At 41.7% G+C, this 17,309-nt stretch overlaps 1 protein-coding gene across 3 annotated transcripts in view; it reads right to left on the bottom strand.

Annotated features, from left to right (window-relative positions):
• Positions 1-4,866: 4,866 nt before the first annotated feature.
• Positions 4,867-17,309, bottom strand: part of LOC311253120 (sentrin-specific protease 7-like) — a 31,041-nt gene continuing 18,598 nt past the window's right edge. For all 3 annotated transcript variants that reach the window (XM_084346880.1, XM_084346881.1, XM_084346879.1), the window contains 14 exons: positions 15,459-15,587; positions 14,000-14,033; positions 13,575-13,778; positions 11,174-11,394; positions 10,561-10,637; positions 10,314-10,430; positions 9,749-9,871; positions 8,622-8,714; positions 7,359-7,435; positions 6,889-6,941; positions 6,750-6,793; positions 6,579-6,647; positions 6,003-6,153; positions 4,867-5,130 (listed from right to left, as the gene is read on the bottom strand). In XM_084346880.1, coding sequence (XP_084203006.1) covers positions 4,999-5,130; positions 6,003-6,153; positions 6,579-6,647; positions 6,750-6,793; positions 6,889-6,941; positions 7,359-7,435; positions 8,622-8,714; positions 9,749-9,871; positions 10,314-10,430; positions 10,561-10,637; positions 11,174-11,394; positions 13,575-13,778; positions 14,000-14,033; positions 15,459-15,587 — 1,524 coding nt within the window. In that variant the 3' untranslated portion in view covers positions 4,867-4,998. The remainder of the gene's footprint in view (positions 5,131-6,002; positions 6,154-6,578; positions 6,648-6,749; positions 6,794-6,888; positions 6,942-7,358; positions 7,436-8,621; positions 8,715-9,748; positions 9,872-10,313; positions 10,431-10,560; positions 10,638-11,173; positions 11,395-13,574; positions 13,779-13,999; positions 14,034-15,458; positions 15,588-17,309) is intronic.

Below are 17,309 nucleotides of genomic sequence, written 5' to 3'. Positions count from 1 at the left end.
TCTCAGAGAATCTGAATGTCCAGCTCGGACTCTTCTCAGCTCATCAGCGGCTCCTGCTCACAGTCATCCATCCACCAGGTCACTCGGCCTTCGTCAGAATCAAACAGGAAACACAGTGGACAGGTCTTGTCCGGAGCTCGGGACGGTCCTGACGCGGCGTCGCCGGGCTGCTCTCAGGTGAGCAGATGGGACTTTGCGGGGGAGATTTTTTTCTCTTTGCTCTAATCCTATTTGTTAAGCTGCTGGAGTGGATGAGTGTCAGAGCCGCGGTGCTCCAGTGTAACAGCTCATTGTTGCTCAAAGGAAATCAAACAAACAGGACGATTACATCGCACAGAGACTGACACTGAGGACCAACAACATCAGGTCAGCCAGAAAAACACTGAAATCAATGTTGGAGCTTTGAGGCAGGATGGACGTGATTCTACCTGCATGCTGCCACAGAGGCTCACACCTTCATTTCCCATGATTCACCAGTGTAGGCGAAGCACAACAATCTTCAAATCTTCAAGTTCAAACACTAAATTATTCACAACTAATTAATATTCTTAGAGTTCTTACGCAGCATATAAACATGCAATAAATGTTTAATGACAGACAATGCAGGCGGATCTATTCTATAGAAGTATTTATGTATTTTTAAGTATTACATCTGTAATAATATTTAATCACACACTGTGTACATTAATAAAACTATCTCACAGACTGTTATCAACCATTCATCAGATGTTTAAATAGTGCACCAGGCTGTGAATGATTATTTAAAGTTTTACTTTGATAAACTTGTGTGTTTTTTTAACAAAACTTTATTTACTGGAGGATTGTTGGTTGTCGTTAAGATTTGACCCCCCAAAATAAAACTGAAAATCGCTATAAAACACAATGAAAATATGAATTAACTGCTCCTGACCCTTGGAGCTGGTCCTTGCACTGGATGAACGATTTTACTCACTTAGCCAAATATCACAAATTAGAGACAACAGTAAGTTCACGAGACGCTCATGTGTGAGGAAGCTCGACAAAAAGGTTCAAATATAAAAAATAACAAAACAATAAATAAAAACAAGACGTTCAGAGTCATAAGAACAACCAACGAGCCCAGTCGGAGCAGTTTTTGGCCTTTGGATTGGGCTCAGATTGAATTAGACTCCAGCCCAGTTTACAGTCGGAGGCGGCGAGAAGCAGCCAGGTGGTCGTTACGGCGACTGATCTCATGGATTACCTGAACGAGCTGAAGGTCACATTAAGCCTTAAAGGTCTAAGGTGACAGTGAAGTGCTGTCCATTTTCACTACATCAGTTTAAAGGTGAGGAACTAAACAGATATAAAGAAAACAGAGGTCACGTTATATATTATTATTATTCATCCTTCAGTTTATCAGACAAATTAAATCAAAATCACAAAAACTGGAGATACGTGTTTTTTATAGGACAGCAACAATATTCTGTAAGATTTTTTCCTTCTTTGGTCAACAAACTTTAACTGCCAATAAACAATCACATGAAAAGACTCACGTGATTGTTTATTGGCAGAATAAACAATCTCGTGAGTCTTTTCATGTGATTGTTTATTTTTACGTTTGACATTTTTACCACTCAAGTCATCACATATATAAAAACACGTAAAACTGTCACGTATGAGCTGAGCGGAGATGTTCATGTAAATCTTAATGTGAAAACTGAACTACAATTTTCACACTATTGACTTTTTTCTCATATGAACTGAACTGAATGTACATGTGAGCTAAATGAAATGATTTTACATTTTAACACACTTAGAATTAGAAATTCCACGAGGAAACAATTATGAATAATTGATTACGACGTTTGAAAAAATGTCTTAATAAAAACAAGAATAGGAGTTTTCATTTGTGACTTCAGATGAGATTGCGATTATAATTATTTCCTCTGTTGTTTCAGGATACAGCTGAACCTTCACAACAGACTCTATAATTAAACTCGTCCTGGCCCAGACTGTGACCCCCCGCTGCAGCACACCGTCAACAATGGCAGACATCTTTTATTGGATAATGGGATTAACGAAGCGAGCACAGAGCAAACATGAAACCAAGACGGGAAAATCTCATTCCACAAACGTCTAAAAGTATTTTTTACATGTACGAATGTTGCGTCTGTGACTGTAATTGTAATTGTTCTTCAATTGTTCAAACTCTTCCTGTTTCCTGGACAGAGGTTGTATTTCAGAGTCGGCCTCCAGCAGAGAGTCGGGATCAGTTTTACATCTTGAGGACTCACTCAGATTATTTTTGGGAAGCGGGATGAAGGCTTCATGGAGGGCCTAAATCTGTCTAATCTTCACCTCCCATCGCTCAGATTAGCCAAATCTACGGCCGCTGGGGCAAAACATGACGACCTCACCGTCCAGGGCCACACTGGCTCCAGACCAGGACCACACTGGCTCCAGACCAGGGCCACACTGGCTCCAGACCAGGACCACACTGGCTCCAGACCAGGGCCACACTGGCTCCAAAACAGGACCACACTGGCTCCAGACCAGGGCCACACTGGCTCCAAAACAGGACCACACTGGCTCCAGACCAGGACCACACTGGCTCCAAAACAGGACCACACTGGCTCTAGACCAGGACCACACTGGCTCCAAAACAGGACCACACTGGCTCCAGACCAGGGCCACACTGGCTCCAGACCAGGGCCACACTGGCTCCAGACCAGGACCACACTGGCTCCAAAACAGGACCACACTGGCTCTAGACCAGGACCACACTGGCTCCAAAACAGGACCACACTGGCTCCAGACCAGGGCCACACTGGCTCCAGACCAGGACCACACAGGCTCCAAAACAGGGCCACACTGGCTCCAGACCAGGGCCACACTGGCTCCAGACCAGGACCACACAGGCTCCAAAACAGGGCCACACTGGCTCCAGACCAGGGCCACACTGGCTCTAGACCAGGACCACACAGGCTCCAAAACAGGGCCACACTGGCTCCAGACCAGGGCCACACTGGCTCCAGACCAGGACCACACTGGCTCCAGACCAGGGCCACACTAAGGCCAGATCAGGTATCCGATAGTTTGTCATAATTAACACTGAAGGTAATCGCACATGAACATCAGGTCTTATTGTTGATGTATTGATTAACGTGTCAGTGATGAGAGACGTGGTTTAAACTCATGAAGCCAAATATAACTCATCTGTTTATAGCTGCTTCACATGTTGAGAATAACAAATGTAACATGTAACTCTTAATGAATCATGTTTACAACCAGTGTGTTACAGTGTTGAGAAGTTCTTAATCAATAATCATTAAACTGATCAGTTAATCACCACCAGTGTTGTTGTCTGTCGCCCTCCAGTCTGAGACAGTTAATGAGCTGTAAGCTGATTGGTCCTCAGCGGGGGGGCAGGGGGGACCCCAAAGATTACCAAACCAGCCCCCAACACACACGCATACAGATAGCAACCCAAGGACCTCTGACCTCAGCTTACACAAACACTACAGACGGTGACATCACAGCTCCAATGAACTAGTTACTTCATGATTAACTTCTGCTGAGTCAGTATTTTATATATAATGGGAAATCATTTGTAGACTTTCTGATTCAGATGATTAACAGAACTGTTCTTACGCTGCGACTTCGCCTCTTGAGTTGAATCCTTATAATTATATTTAGTTAAAAGTTTACAAATCTGCCATGTTGGAAATGTTCAAACAAACAGCTTGTTTCAACCGTTTGCTGAAGTTCTGCTTTTACAACTGTACCGGATCTTAGACGTGGACTTCTTGAAACAACGTTGGAAATTAAAATGTTCTCACCGCAGCGACAGACTTCCTCCTTGTTCAGAGGTTCAAAAGGTTTTAGGACTCATAGACGTGATGAGATGGAGGTGTTTGTGATGTGGGGTCAGGAAATCTCCAAAACGGTCTGCAAACATGGAAATAATCAGAAAGTTTGTACTCAGTTACCATCATCGCTGTTTCAGTAAGTGTTTACGTGACAGCACCCTCTAGTGGTCGTATCAATCATGACTCCACTGACAGAGTTTTCTTCTTCCTGTTTTAAAGCAGCAAAAATAAGTGGAAGTATTATTTTACTCATATTTCCTTCATGTTCTCTACATGGATCTCTCTGGCTGTTCACTTCCTGTTTCCTTCTGTGTCCAGGACAACAAAGGTCCACTAACGTTAACAAAGGTCTCATTTAGGTAACTTGATCACGTTGAAGACAGATCTACACGGGAGTAACTGATGTTTCTGTCGGCAGCCTCCTGTTGAATGACTGAAGCTGGTTTTGGGGAGAATCTTCACATGTTGGATCCATTAAGACACTTTCTGTCTTCAGGGAGCGATGGCGGCGACCTGACAGATGTGATAACTGAGATAAAGTCAAAGCTTTCATCATTTTATTTTTAGTTTCCACGTCTCTGAGGTGGAACATCGTCTCGTTAATGTTTCTGCCTCGTTCCTTCCTGTACATCGTCTGCTCAGTGTGAGGAGATTAAATCCAGATTCTGTTCCCAGTTTTATTTACATTGAATTCCTGAAGCGACTCGGCTCGTTACGAGACCAACAGGAAGCAGTTTTCTCTCCAAACCACACGAGCATTTATGTGTTTTGGACGAGGTCTTAGGGTTCAGTTGTTTCTTCCACTTCCCATAGTTTGAGTTTCAAATTAAGCGCCCTCAGTGACTGAAGGTTTAAAACTGAGCAGAAGCACGAAAAACAAAATAAAACAATTCAACATTTATATAAGAATATCCTGCTTCAAGTCAGTTTGATTTCAAGATACGAGACACGCTCCTGAGAAAATGTTCGTTTTACTAACAGGAAGCGATGAATGGTCGAACTGAGATCAGTGAGGGCAGGCAAAAAAACAACAACAAACGTTTGTAAGAAATTTTATTGTCGTAACATTTTAAATAGTTTGAAAGCAAAGTAAAAACTTTTTAACAACGTAGAAAAACTATAAATTATTTATTGCACAGGTGAGTTAACGGCTCGGCTCGGAGCCACTTCACTTCTCTTTCTTCTGACTCTGGTGCAGCCTCATTATCAGACTCCGGATCTCCTCACGCTTCTGTCGAACACGTTGTCGTGGAAACCAGTGGTCCAAACGCAACGGGAGGTCGAAGTGCACCACGGGGTTCTGGGCAGCCAATCAGAGAGCTCGATTTTAGTGTGAAGCCGAGGTCGTACAAGTCTTCGTCAGGACAACGTTTTACTTTACTAACTTAACTAACATTTACTAACAGTTACTAACTTAACTAACATTCACTAACTTAACTAACATTCACTAACTTAGCTAACATTTACTAACTTAACTAACATTCACTAACTTGACTAACATTTACTAACTTAACTAACATTCACTAACTTAACTAACATTTACTAACATTCACTAACTTAACTAACATTCACTAACTTAGCTAACATTTACTAACTTAACTAACATTTACTAACTTAACTAACATTCACTAACTTAGCTAACATTCACTAACTTAGCTAAAATTTACTAACTTAACTAACATTCACTAACTTAACTAACAGTTACTAACTTAACTAACATTCACTAACTTAACTAACAGTTACTAACTTAACCAATATTCACTAACTTAGCTAAAATTTACTAACTTAACTAACATTCACTAACTTAACTAACATTTACTAACTTAACTAACAGTTACTAACTTAACTAACATTCACTAACTTAACTAACAGTTACTAACTTAACTAACATTCACTAACTTAACTAACAGTTACTAACTTAACTAACATTTATACCTTAACTAACAGTTACTAACTTAACTAACAGTTACTTTGCAGATATCATGCTGCATCAGTTACTTGTACTGGTACTTTTGATACCTAAGCACATTTTACATAAGATACCTTAAGACTTCTACTCGAGTACTACTCATATGGGTGATTTTCAACCAGTAATATTTGAACACGATTTCTTTACTTTTACTCGAGTATGACAGTTGGGTACTTCCTGAACAATCTCGGGTGTTGCTGTACCTGCAGGAAGCTCTCGGCGTACTGCAGCAGGTACACCCCACAGTCGCTGCTGTTGTCCTGCTGAGGAACGCGGCAGTTGGAGCTCCTCATGGTGTCCGACGTGAACAGACGAGGCGTCCCTCTCCGGACCGTCCACTCCACCTGCAGGTAGCTGAAGACAACCAGAGGAATCGCAGGTACAAAACAACTTCAGGTGGAGCTGCGAGCAGCACTGAGCCTTTGTTAAGGTATAGTTAGGGGTGTAAAGAGCTATTTTTCAAGCACAACTATGAGTGTATATCAAACAAGAGGGTTTTCCACTGTTGACATGTTTGAGCATCTCTAACCCCTCAGCAACAACTTCCTGTTTCATCAAAATGTCTCACAGTAACTGAAGGTGAAGACAGTGTGATGTAGCTGAAAGTGACAGACCATTCTTCAAACTACCTTTTCCAAAGACCAAACTTTCATGTCTAAAATGTTAACATACTGATGATGTTACTTTAAATTCAAACCCCTGAAATTGATTTCTTCTCCTTAACACGGGAAACGTTTGTCGAACTGATGGCTAGTCTTGATTAGAGATGTGAAACTTACTCTCTGAGGAGTCTGCAGACGTTCTCGTGGTACGACAGCTTCAGTGAGTCCATCACGAGGATGCATGGCCTGGAGTGGACGAAGAAGAAACGCTTTGCTCAGAAAACGAGAAGGACGAGCTGACAGAGACAGGAAGTCAGAACGTCATCGGTTCATTTGGAGATGACTCACCTCTTTACCACCGTGTCCCTGTGACAGCCCTGCTGAAGGCACTCCTGCAGAGACAAACACAGAAACCTGAACATCGAATCACAAAGAAAACAACCAAAGAACTCCTGCTGAGTGCTGAAAGCTCTGACAGCACATGTACCGGAGGCTGCTGTGATCTCAGAGATGGTTTTCCTGCCGCTCGCTCTGATCCACCTGAGACACAAGAACAAAACAACCTGAAATCTCTGCTCTTCGACACAAAACCAGCAAAAAGGAAATAATTCAAAAGATTTTCTCTCTTTTTAAGTTTATTTACAGACAAAGATAAAAACTGATAAAATAAGTCGACTGGAACACCAAATGTTGGAGCTTAGTGTTTTCAGAGGAGCAGATATTTACGTCTGGAACATTTAATCCTTTAAGTTTTGGTGTGTACTGATGTGTTATTCCCACAATTGCTGCCAGTGCCCCAAATACCCAAAAACATTTCCCAACACAAAGACGTCTGGTGGCGATTAGAGAGGCTCTGTTAAACATTACTGAAGCTGAGAGGCGCTGAAGCTTCCACAGACACTTTATTTTAATCTATGAAGGCAAACAAGGGTCAAAAAACAAACAGCAGCAGCTCACCTGTGGGGCTGTGAAACTCCTCGTACTGGACCTCCTCCAGACCCGGGAAACAAACCAGCACCAGGAACCAGTGAGCTCTAAGAAAACAAAAATGAAAATAAAACTGAGCTGAGAGTTTTTCTGATTCTTTTTCAGAAAATGGTGCCCTCTGAGCCACTTGAAGTCTTTTAATGTGAAACATCTGCAGGAAGTGTTGAGTACACTTTACAGCGATTAAAAGACAAGAAGAAGCGAGCTGACGTTTGTTGGTTTTACTGCTTCTTTCTGTTCTTTAAAGACAAGAGTCAGAATTTAAATGACAATTTGAGATCAGTGACGGGTCATTTTCAGATTTAAAACAAATGATCAACCCTGTAGCTTCAAATGCTGGGCCACATCTAAGCTAACGTTAGGATAAAGAACAAGCTGTTGTTTCAAAATATCTTTTTAAAGAAGTTTGGCAGGATATTAAACCAACGATCTGTTGGCCTTTACTGATCCACATGTGACAGTCTAACAGTGACACAGTCGTCAGTGAAAAAAAGGAAAAGTGTTAAAATCGCAAATTTAATTGAATCGTGACCAGACATTGAAAGTCAAATCGAATCAAGGATTTGGAGATCAAAAACAAACTGTTAAGTTTAAAGTGCTTGTTGGTTTCCGTTATAGACTCGATTTGCGGGATAAAAACATTACAGAAGGATGTTCAACTTCCAGGATGAGTCTGATTATTGTTATAAATGTTTCAATAGTAGTGCAGAAATACAATTTCTATTTTTCTCAGTGAAGAAATAAAACCAACATAAATTGGCAGGAAATGTCAAGGATATTCCACAAAAACTGATTTGGGTAAAATGGGGGAGTTTAATGAAACAATGAGGTGCAGAGAGCAGCAAGTCTGGTAAAGTCATCGACAAGAATCAGAAATGATTCAGCAGAGGTGACTTGAGTCGGTCAGTCTGTCACCCAGTTGGCAGGTAAAGGCAGTGATGAGGTGCTTGAATTCAAGCAGGACTGCAGAGTTTTGAATCAAATGTCCCAACAGAGGTCATAACTCCAAACTGGCGTCTTTAAATCTGGGTCAAAGAACTGAGGTCAGCTCTGTCGGCTCGTTTTTCTTTCAGTAGGTCACAGAGGGTAAAAACTCACTTCCACCTCCAACTAACCTCCAATAAAGTCCTAAAACATTTCTATGACATGAAACACAAGATCCAATCTGATCAAACTGACTTCCGTCTGTCTTAAATGTGTCACTTTGTTCAACCACAATAAAACAATTCTTACTCTTGATTGACAGGCACAAACAGGAAGTCTTTGGTGAAAATGTCAACATGGCGGGTCCACGTCTTTACCCTCTGGTGCCTCATGTGACGATCACTGAAAAAATAAAGAAACAAGTAGAGAAGAAAGGCTCAGACTGATAAAAAATATATAATATTGAAGCTATCACCATGTGAAGATCTAAATTAATGGAGAGGAGGCTCACTGTCTGAAGAACCTTGAGTCCATCTCTGATTTATGATTCAAGACTTCATTTCATTAATGTTTTCTGTGACAAGATTTTTTTTTTTTTTAGTTTCCTTCATCAAATACAAAAAAAAAAAAATTTGCTCTTCGTACTTTACTTAAACTGGGGAACGAAACATTTTATTATGAACAAACATGTTTTAATTTGTGTTGCTGATAAGTTGAATGTTATGAAGGCTAGAAGATATTTATCAGGTGTAAACTGATCAAGCAGTTTGATAAAAATAAATCTACATCGTCTGCATAAAGAGAGACATTTTTCTCTTTGTTCGCCCTTTTAAGTCCTTTCACCTTTCCAAAGTCTTTAATCACTTTTGGAGTCTCCAGTGGTCAATTGAAGAACTGCAGTTTCCAGCTTAATTTTCAGCTTGGAGGTTTCTGCTTGGGTTTTTCACAGTTAGGGAAAAAAAATATTAATATATATGAATTATGATCTCATGTCTGGAAACTTCAGAGGAATACGCTGGTAAACAAGTCTCCTTTGTCTAGTTTTATAAAATATTGTGTCCTTTTTCTTCTTTTTCTATCAAACTTATAAAGACAGTAACAACCACAGTCGCAGCCAACCATTAAGATAATCATGTTCTTTAAGCAAAAGCTGCAGGAATCATCTGGTTTCACAATCTCACATGTGAATATTTGTCGTTGTTTTTCCTTCCACATTAATGACTGTGAGCTGAATATTGTTGGGTTTTGGACTGTAGGATAAACGTTACCTTAGAAATTGTGATTGCATGTTTCACATTTGGCTGATATAAAATAAATGAATCAAGGAAAATAATCTATAGATTAAACAGTGAGACAATAGTTATAGCTCCAACATGAACAAAATAAAAATAATCTTTCTGATATTTTTGTTTTCCTTGTCTATGTCAGGTTCTTACGGGACGGATGGGGCATCGTTCTCTCCAGCAGCTCTCCGTCTGCTCAGCTGTTTGTAGAAGAAACTGCTGAAGACGTGACTCCGCTCAGCCACCGAGCCTCCGACACCCTCCAGGAGGAGATACCTGCAGGAGGAGGAGACTATTCATCACACTGACCACCCCCTACTGGTGACAGACAGGAACTACAACTACGTGAAATGGTTTCTTCTCCAGCACAGATCTTCAGTATGACACTCTGTTTTCTGGGACATTTTACTGGATTTGATAATTTCTTAGACTAAAAATGTCACGCTGATAAGCTACCTTACCATACACATTATACTTTGTTTAGCAGGTTAAGTTCTTTAAACTGACTTTGTAACCAGAAGTGTTGCAGACATCTCTAAAAAGGTTTATTCTCTGTAAACTGATCCAGTAATCTGATAAAAATAAAAGCATGTCATCTGCATAAAGTGAGATATTTTTTTTTGAAGTTAGAGAAGTTTGGCTCGAGAAAGTGCTTCTAACGTGAAAAACTTTTTGTACAAATAATTTCACTCATTTTGTTCTCGTCTGACAGACTCACTTGAGGTAGAAGTCGATGATGACGTCGTTGAGGAACTCGCCGCCATCCAGACAAGCCAGGTCCTCCTTGGTCACCGCGATCCGACCTTTGCAGGGCGCCGCCGGATACTGGATCAATCTGAAGAGCACAAAGAGAAAATACTCCAGACTTCCTGTGTGGACTTTTATTATTTTAACTGCTGTTTTTTTATAGTCATGAATCTCAGCTGGTTCGGGTGAACCTTTAGACCTGGTTGTGTTGGTTTTACCTGGTGGGTAGCTGCTGTAGACCAGAGGAATTCAGGTTCTTCTTTCTCTGGTCGTTTCTCAATGGACTGGATTTCTCCTGAAAGAGAGACAACATTTAATAGTTAATAGTTAATTAATAGTTTGTTTTGATAGATCTCGATGTGGAGGGTTGAGGTTTTTGTGACCAACTCTCTGAACCTCCTCCAGGAGTCACGTCATCAGCTCAGAGACTCTGGCCCAACAAGCTGACAGCTAACAGACTCATAAAATGGACGACAGAGGATTAGATATCATTGCAAGAGGGGGAGGAGGGTAAGGGAGGTGAGAAGGAGATATAGAAGAAGAAAGGCAACCAAAGAGGCAAGGATAGAAGGAGCTCAATGAAGGAAGGTAGGCAGGAGGAAACCAGGAGGAGACTGTAAGTAATAAAGGAGGCAGAGGAGGTGACGGAAGGAGCCAGATAAGGGAATGAGGGAACAAGGAAAGGATGAAAAGGAGAGAAAGAAATGAAGGAATGGGAGGAAAAGAGGAACTGGGGGAAGGAAGGAGAGAAAGTAAACAATGAAAGTTAACAAAGAAGGAAAGGAGCAAAACAAGGAAGTAAGGAGGAAATGGAGGGAAGAGGAGTCTCACTGTTGAGCATCCCAGCAGTCTGAGGAGGTGCTGGTCCAGAGGAGGAGGACAGCTGTGAAGGAGCAGCAGCCCGTCGGTCCAGTCCAGAGGGGAGGCTGGCCCGCCGGAGGAGGAGGAGCCCTTCCTGTACTCCTCCATGTCCAGGATGGAGGCCAGCAGGGCGGTCTGCAGCTCCTGCAGCTGCTCCGTCAACACCAACAGGAGGAAGGAGCATGACGGCCCTGAAGAACCAGGAGAACCAGTTAGAGGGTGGGAACTGGAGACACTGGACTAGTTTGACAAACTGGGTCAGAGTCAGGACATAGTGTGCCAGTGTGCCCAGTCTCTGGCTGTATATTGATGTCCCATGAAGCCTTGCTGCTCCAGTCAAGCGTTCATTGAGAAAATGGTGGATTTTAGCCTGCAGGGTCAGTGTGGGAGCTGGATTCACTGTGTGGTCTGTGGGTGCTGATTAGTCCCATTCTTTTTTTTACTTGATTTTTAAATGTAGTTCTGTTTTGAGAGTCAAACAGTACTTTGTGTTTTTCCTTCGTTGTGGTTTTGGGGTGACATTTATGGTTCAAGGAAACGGCGTCAGAGTGAGAGCTCTCTGTGTTTTTACTGCAGTGTGTGTGGAAACTGTGTGATGATGGAAACTACATGAAGCTTCTGACTGTGCCAACAAACACACTTATCTGTTGGTACATCAGTGTGTGAGGGACAAACAGCAGCTTGTTCTTCTGTTGTTCATGTTGAGACATGAAATAAGTCAAATAACCAGAGAAAACTACATTACTGAAGGAAACTCAAGTGTGTAGTAGGGCTGTCAAAATTGCTCCAAAATGACGTTCGAATATTCCCTCTAAAAAAACCACATAGGTTCGAACCATTCGAATATCTAGATTTGTGCATTATGTCAATAACAGGAGGACAAACTAATACGAGACATAACTACTTGTATAGGTATTTTTATTTTAGTTTTAACATGTCTTTGAAAACATACCTACACATTACAAAGTAAGTAAATTAACTAATGGCCTATACCGTAAAACTTTTAGGACCGTGCACCTCTCTCTCGCTCGCCCCCCCCCTCTATGCGCAAACTCCCCTCATGTTGCTAGTGGTGGACTGTTAAGCTAACTGTAGCTTACACAGCATACAACTTTATCTCGAGGCTCCGCATTTTTGCCATCTACTGACAGCTGACTATTTCCAAACGGGGCTTTTTAGGTGCTTGGAGACCAAACCGCTCTCTCTGCTGCCGAGTTGGGCTCTGAACTTCCTGCCGATTCGTTTTTCTCTCTGCCGTCTGCGTCTGCCACGGTTTTTGTTGCGTCTCACTTTCAGCGGTGAGTGACGCTGTGCAGGTGACCCGTCCCTGACCCGTCATGCAGTGCGCTCACTCGCAAAGCAGCCGCTGATGTGTTTTTTTTCCACAGTCGAATATTAATTTTCACAATCAAATCTCAGTTTTTTTAAAAGATTCGAATATATATATTAGAATTTAAAATATTCGTTGATAGCCCTAGTGTGTAGAAGCATTTTCAGTGTCCTCACATTTGTAGCTTTTGAACTGTGTGACAGTAATAAGCTGATGATATTTAAGGAAATGAATTAAAGTTTCAGTTCAAGAAAATGAAGATGTCAGTTTGCGTGTAAAAGTGTATTTTTGATGGGATGTTGAGCATCTCTGATGTGTTTTGTGGAGACAAAACCAGGTGTTTTTGACCGGGAAGACTGAAGGAAGCTAAGCGACAGTTAAGGTAAAAGGTTGGAAGGGGATGAGGTGATAAATTTAAGTGTAGGCGTTGTATGAAGTGGAAGTGAAAGTTTGTAAAATCACACAAACATCACTACTGTCTGAAAGGAACTGAAGTTCAGGAACTGAAATGGGTTGAAGTGAAGACACTGAAGTTAAATAAAAAATGAAATCAGCTCAAGTGTTTGTTCAGTTCCAAAGGAGATGACACGAAAGTGCTAAAAGCAACTGAACCAGTCAGTAGTTGAAGTGGAAGTGTTGTTGAGACTAAAGCACTGAGAGGAGATGAAGCTTCATTGTTCGTTGAAGCTCAAACCTTCAAAATAGTTGAAGTGAATAAAATTAGTTTATTAGTAGGATGTAACCGAAACAGTGAAAGAAGTTGAAGTGGGAAAATGAGCTAAAGTCATAAATTCTAGCACAGAGAAGAGTATGAGTGAAAATAATGACAGAAGTCAAGGTATTAGATTAAGTCCAAGCCACTGAGAGGAGATGAGGTGAAAGTGCTGAAAGAAGTTAAAGCGCTGAGGTGACGGCACTAAAAGACGTTTAAAAGTCGGCTTGAACTGAAGCAGCGAAATGAGCTTAAGTGACAAATTCAAGCACAGAAAAAGTGTTGGATGAAGTTCAACCCACTGAAAGGAGTTGAAGTGAAAGTGTTACCTGAGGTTGAGTTGGAGGTCTGGATGGCGGACAGCTCCATCTGCAGCAGGTTGGCCTGAGCATCGGTCACCCACAGGAAGAGAAGCGAGGGGGCGGGGCCTTCCCAACAAGCCAACAGAGCCCCGCCCCGAGCCACGCCCCCATCCCAAACACCGTAACCCCGGACCTGAGACGCCACCACGGTGACCTCCCCCTCCTCGGCTCCTAACAGAGAGAGGTCATTCATCAACTTTCATTTACATTTTTACAGAATATCGTTTCATGATAGTTTCAATCGATATTGACACATATTCAGTCATGAAAACTCATGATGACTCAACTTTCATTAGATTACATCCAACTTTTACAAAGACTACCAGTCGAAATAGTTCCCAACAAAACATTTTGACCAAACACGTTTCTGGTGTGAATAAATGTGTTGTTACCTTTCAGAGGAATAGTGATGCCGTTCTCAGTGATCTAGACGGAAAAAACAAACATTTAAAACTGTTTGGAGCAAAAATTATGTACACATCAGGAAAAGAGACAAAATATACAACAACACAAGTAAAATTCTTACTTATTTCACATTTAAATGTATTTTTTATATGAATTAATTTACTGTGAAATCAAAAGTCATTTGAGTAACTGAATTTAGTGTCTTTATTTTGGCTGATGATCTCATCTCATCATCGGTCTTCACCTCTTCATGAAGACATGACAACATTGTGTTCTTAACTAACCATGACAACAACGTAAAGTGCATTTTATTTCACTTTAATTTGAGCATTTTGAATCTTCCATACTCCCTCAGGTATTATTAAGCATTAATCAGCCTAAAATTATACAAATACAAAAACAAACAAGTGTTACTTCTTCCAGTTTGTAGCGTTTGTCTGATTCTCTGCGTGCAGTTCGTTGACATGCTGACCTACTAACCTCCTCCTCTGCTGCCCTCCTGCTTTTTTACAGCGCTCTAATTAAACCCGGCGCGCCGCCATCAGACCCCAGCTGCTGCGTCTTAATTGCTTGTTAAACTCTGAAATGTTCACAGTTTACAGCTTCAGCACGGAGTTTCTCTGCCCCGCGGCCGTGAGACGAAAAGAACACCAAACTTTGACTCGCGTCCCGGGACGGAGGGGTGTTCTGGTGCCATTGTTGCTACGACAACAGCATGGTTTTTAATGCCCAAAAATAATTAGGTGTTTTCTGATGGGACTCTTGTGCAAGACTTGACTTTGTTCATACTTCTCTTTTAAATGTTAGACACTTTAGTCTATGAGCGTACACACACACACACACACACACACACACACACACATAAACAAACACAATAAAACAAACAAAAACAAATACAGAGTTGGTGCACTGGAGCACTTTGGAAAACACATGTGAATGTTTAAAACTACAGTACGAGTAACACAAACCAATTATGGACCAATCAAATTAGAGTGTGTGCTGTATGTGTGTGTGTGTGTGTGTGTGTGTGTTTGTGTGTGAGCTGGAACAGGCCGTGGAAAAAGAAAAAACGAGGTAAAAACTGTTGCAGTCGTCCAGAAACGTTTAAACGTCCAGGAGCAGCCGCCTTGCAGCAACCACACCAGAGTTTTACACTGACCTGAACACACACTCAGCATACAAGTACACACGGTTGGTACATGTACACATGTACAGATGATGTACAGACATGTAAAGGAAGTACGTGTACACACGTGTACGGGTTTCAGGTTGTTTTTCTGAGTGACATGAACAAAATCTAACTGTTGGGATTCAGATCGTGTTCCTCAAACACTTTGAGGAGCTTCAGCTTGTCTTAAAATCTTCAGTTGGGTGTTTTGAAGCAGCAGCACTGAGCATGTGCAGGAAAAGTTCTGGTAAAACCTGGTAAACTTCAGCTCCACTCACCAACATCTTGCCGCTGGCATCAGCCTGCGTCAGGCCAGCGTGAAATGAGACAAACTCCAGCTGCATGAAGGAAGGTGGCGGCAGCTCACATCCGTCTGTTTCATCTTTGGAGGAATGAGCCTGTTGAGCCTGTCAGACAACACAAGGGGACAGAATTAACACACAGATGCATGAACTCGTGTGTGTGATGTTAATCTGAACATTCGGATTTGAAGGTTTCCGTCAGTGTTTGTTAGCAGAGGACAGAAATTAAGACCAACCATCCAACCAACCAACCAACAAACCAACCAACCAACCAACAAACCATCAAACCAACCAACCAACCAACCAACCAACCAACCGACCAACCATCAAACAATCAAACCAACCAACCAACCATCAAACAATCAAACCAACCAACCAACAGACCAACCAACCAACCAACCAACAAACCATCAAACCAACCAACCAACCAACAGACCAACCAACCAACCAACAGACCAACCAACCAACCATCAAACAATCAAACCAACCAACCAACAGACCAACCAACCGACCAACCATCAAACAATCAAACCAACCAACCAACCATCAAACAATCAAACCAACCAACCAACAGACCAACCAACCAACCAACCAACCAACAAACCATCAAACCAACCAACCAACCAACAGACCAACCAACCAACCAACAGACCAACCAACCAACCATCAAACAATCAAACCAACCAACCAACAGACCAACCAACCGACCAACCAACCAACCATCAAACAATCAAACCAACCAACCAACAGACCAACCAACCAACCAACAAACAAACAAAACAACAAACCAACCAACCGACCAACCATCAAACAATCAAACCAACCAACCAACCATCAAACAATCAAACCAACCAACCAACAGACCAACCAACCAACCAACCAACCAACCAACCAACAAACAAACAAACAAACAAACCAACAAACCGACCAACCATCAAACAATCAAACCAACCAACCAACCAACCATCAAACAATCAAACCAACCAACCAACCATCAAACAATCAAACCAACCAACCAACAGACCAACCAACCAACCAACCAACAAACAAACAAACAAACAAACCAACAAACCAACCAACCGACCAACCATCAAACAATCAAACCAACCAACCAACCAACCAACCATCAAACAATCAAACCAACCAACCAACAGACCAACCAACCAACCAACCAACCAACCAACCAACCAACCAACAAACAAACCAACCAACCAACCATCAAACCAACCAACCAACAAACCAACCAACCAACCATCAAACAATCAAACCAACCAACCAACAGACCAACCAACCAACCAACAAACCAACCAACCAACCAACCATCAAACCAACCAACCAACAGACCAACCAACAAACAAACAAACCAACAATCCAACCAACAAACCAACCAACCAACCAACCATCAAACAATCAAACCAACCAACCAACCAACCATCAAACAATCAAAACAACCAACCATCAAACCAACCAACAGACCCATCCGCCCACCCTCCTTGCAGAGGTAACTGTGCCAATTGTGCGGGGAGATGAGGTCAGAATCTGATTGGCTCATCACCTCCCCTAAATATTTTCCCCAGTGCCGGTGTTAGAGCAAAGATCGGCAGTTCTCCGCTGCAGAGCAACATCCACAATGAATTTCTGACATCTGTCCAACATGAGGTGAAATTATTGGCTTCAACAAACAGGCAACATGTTGACTGATTTAAAATCATCTGCCAACAAAACAACTTCAAACTGATAAAGTACTAAGTACTTACTACTAGTACTTTAAAGTACTAAAATAAGTTAATGAAAAGTAATTAAAAACTTTTCAACATTAAACATTAG

Source organism: Pagrus pagrus (genome assembly GCF_965226575.1).
Source record: "Pagrus pagrus genome assembly, chromosome: 24".
In the NCBI taxonomy this organism is placed as follows: Eukaryota; Metazoa; Chordata; class Actinopteri; order Spariformes; family Sparidae; genus Pagrus; species Pagrus pagrus.
This window is presented reverse-complemented; position numbering and strand designations above follow the sequence as displayed.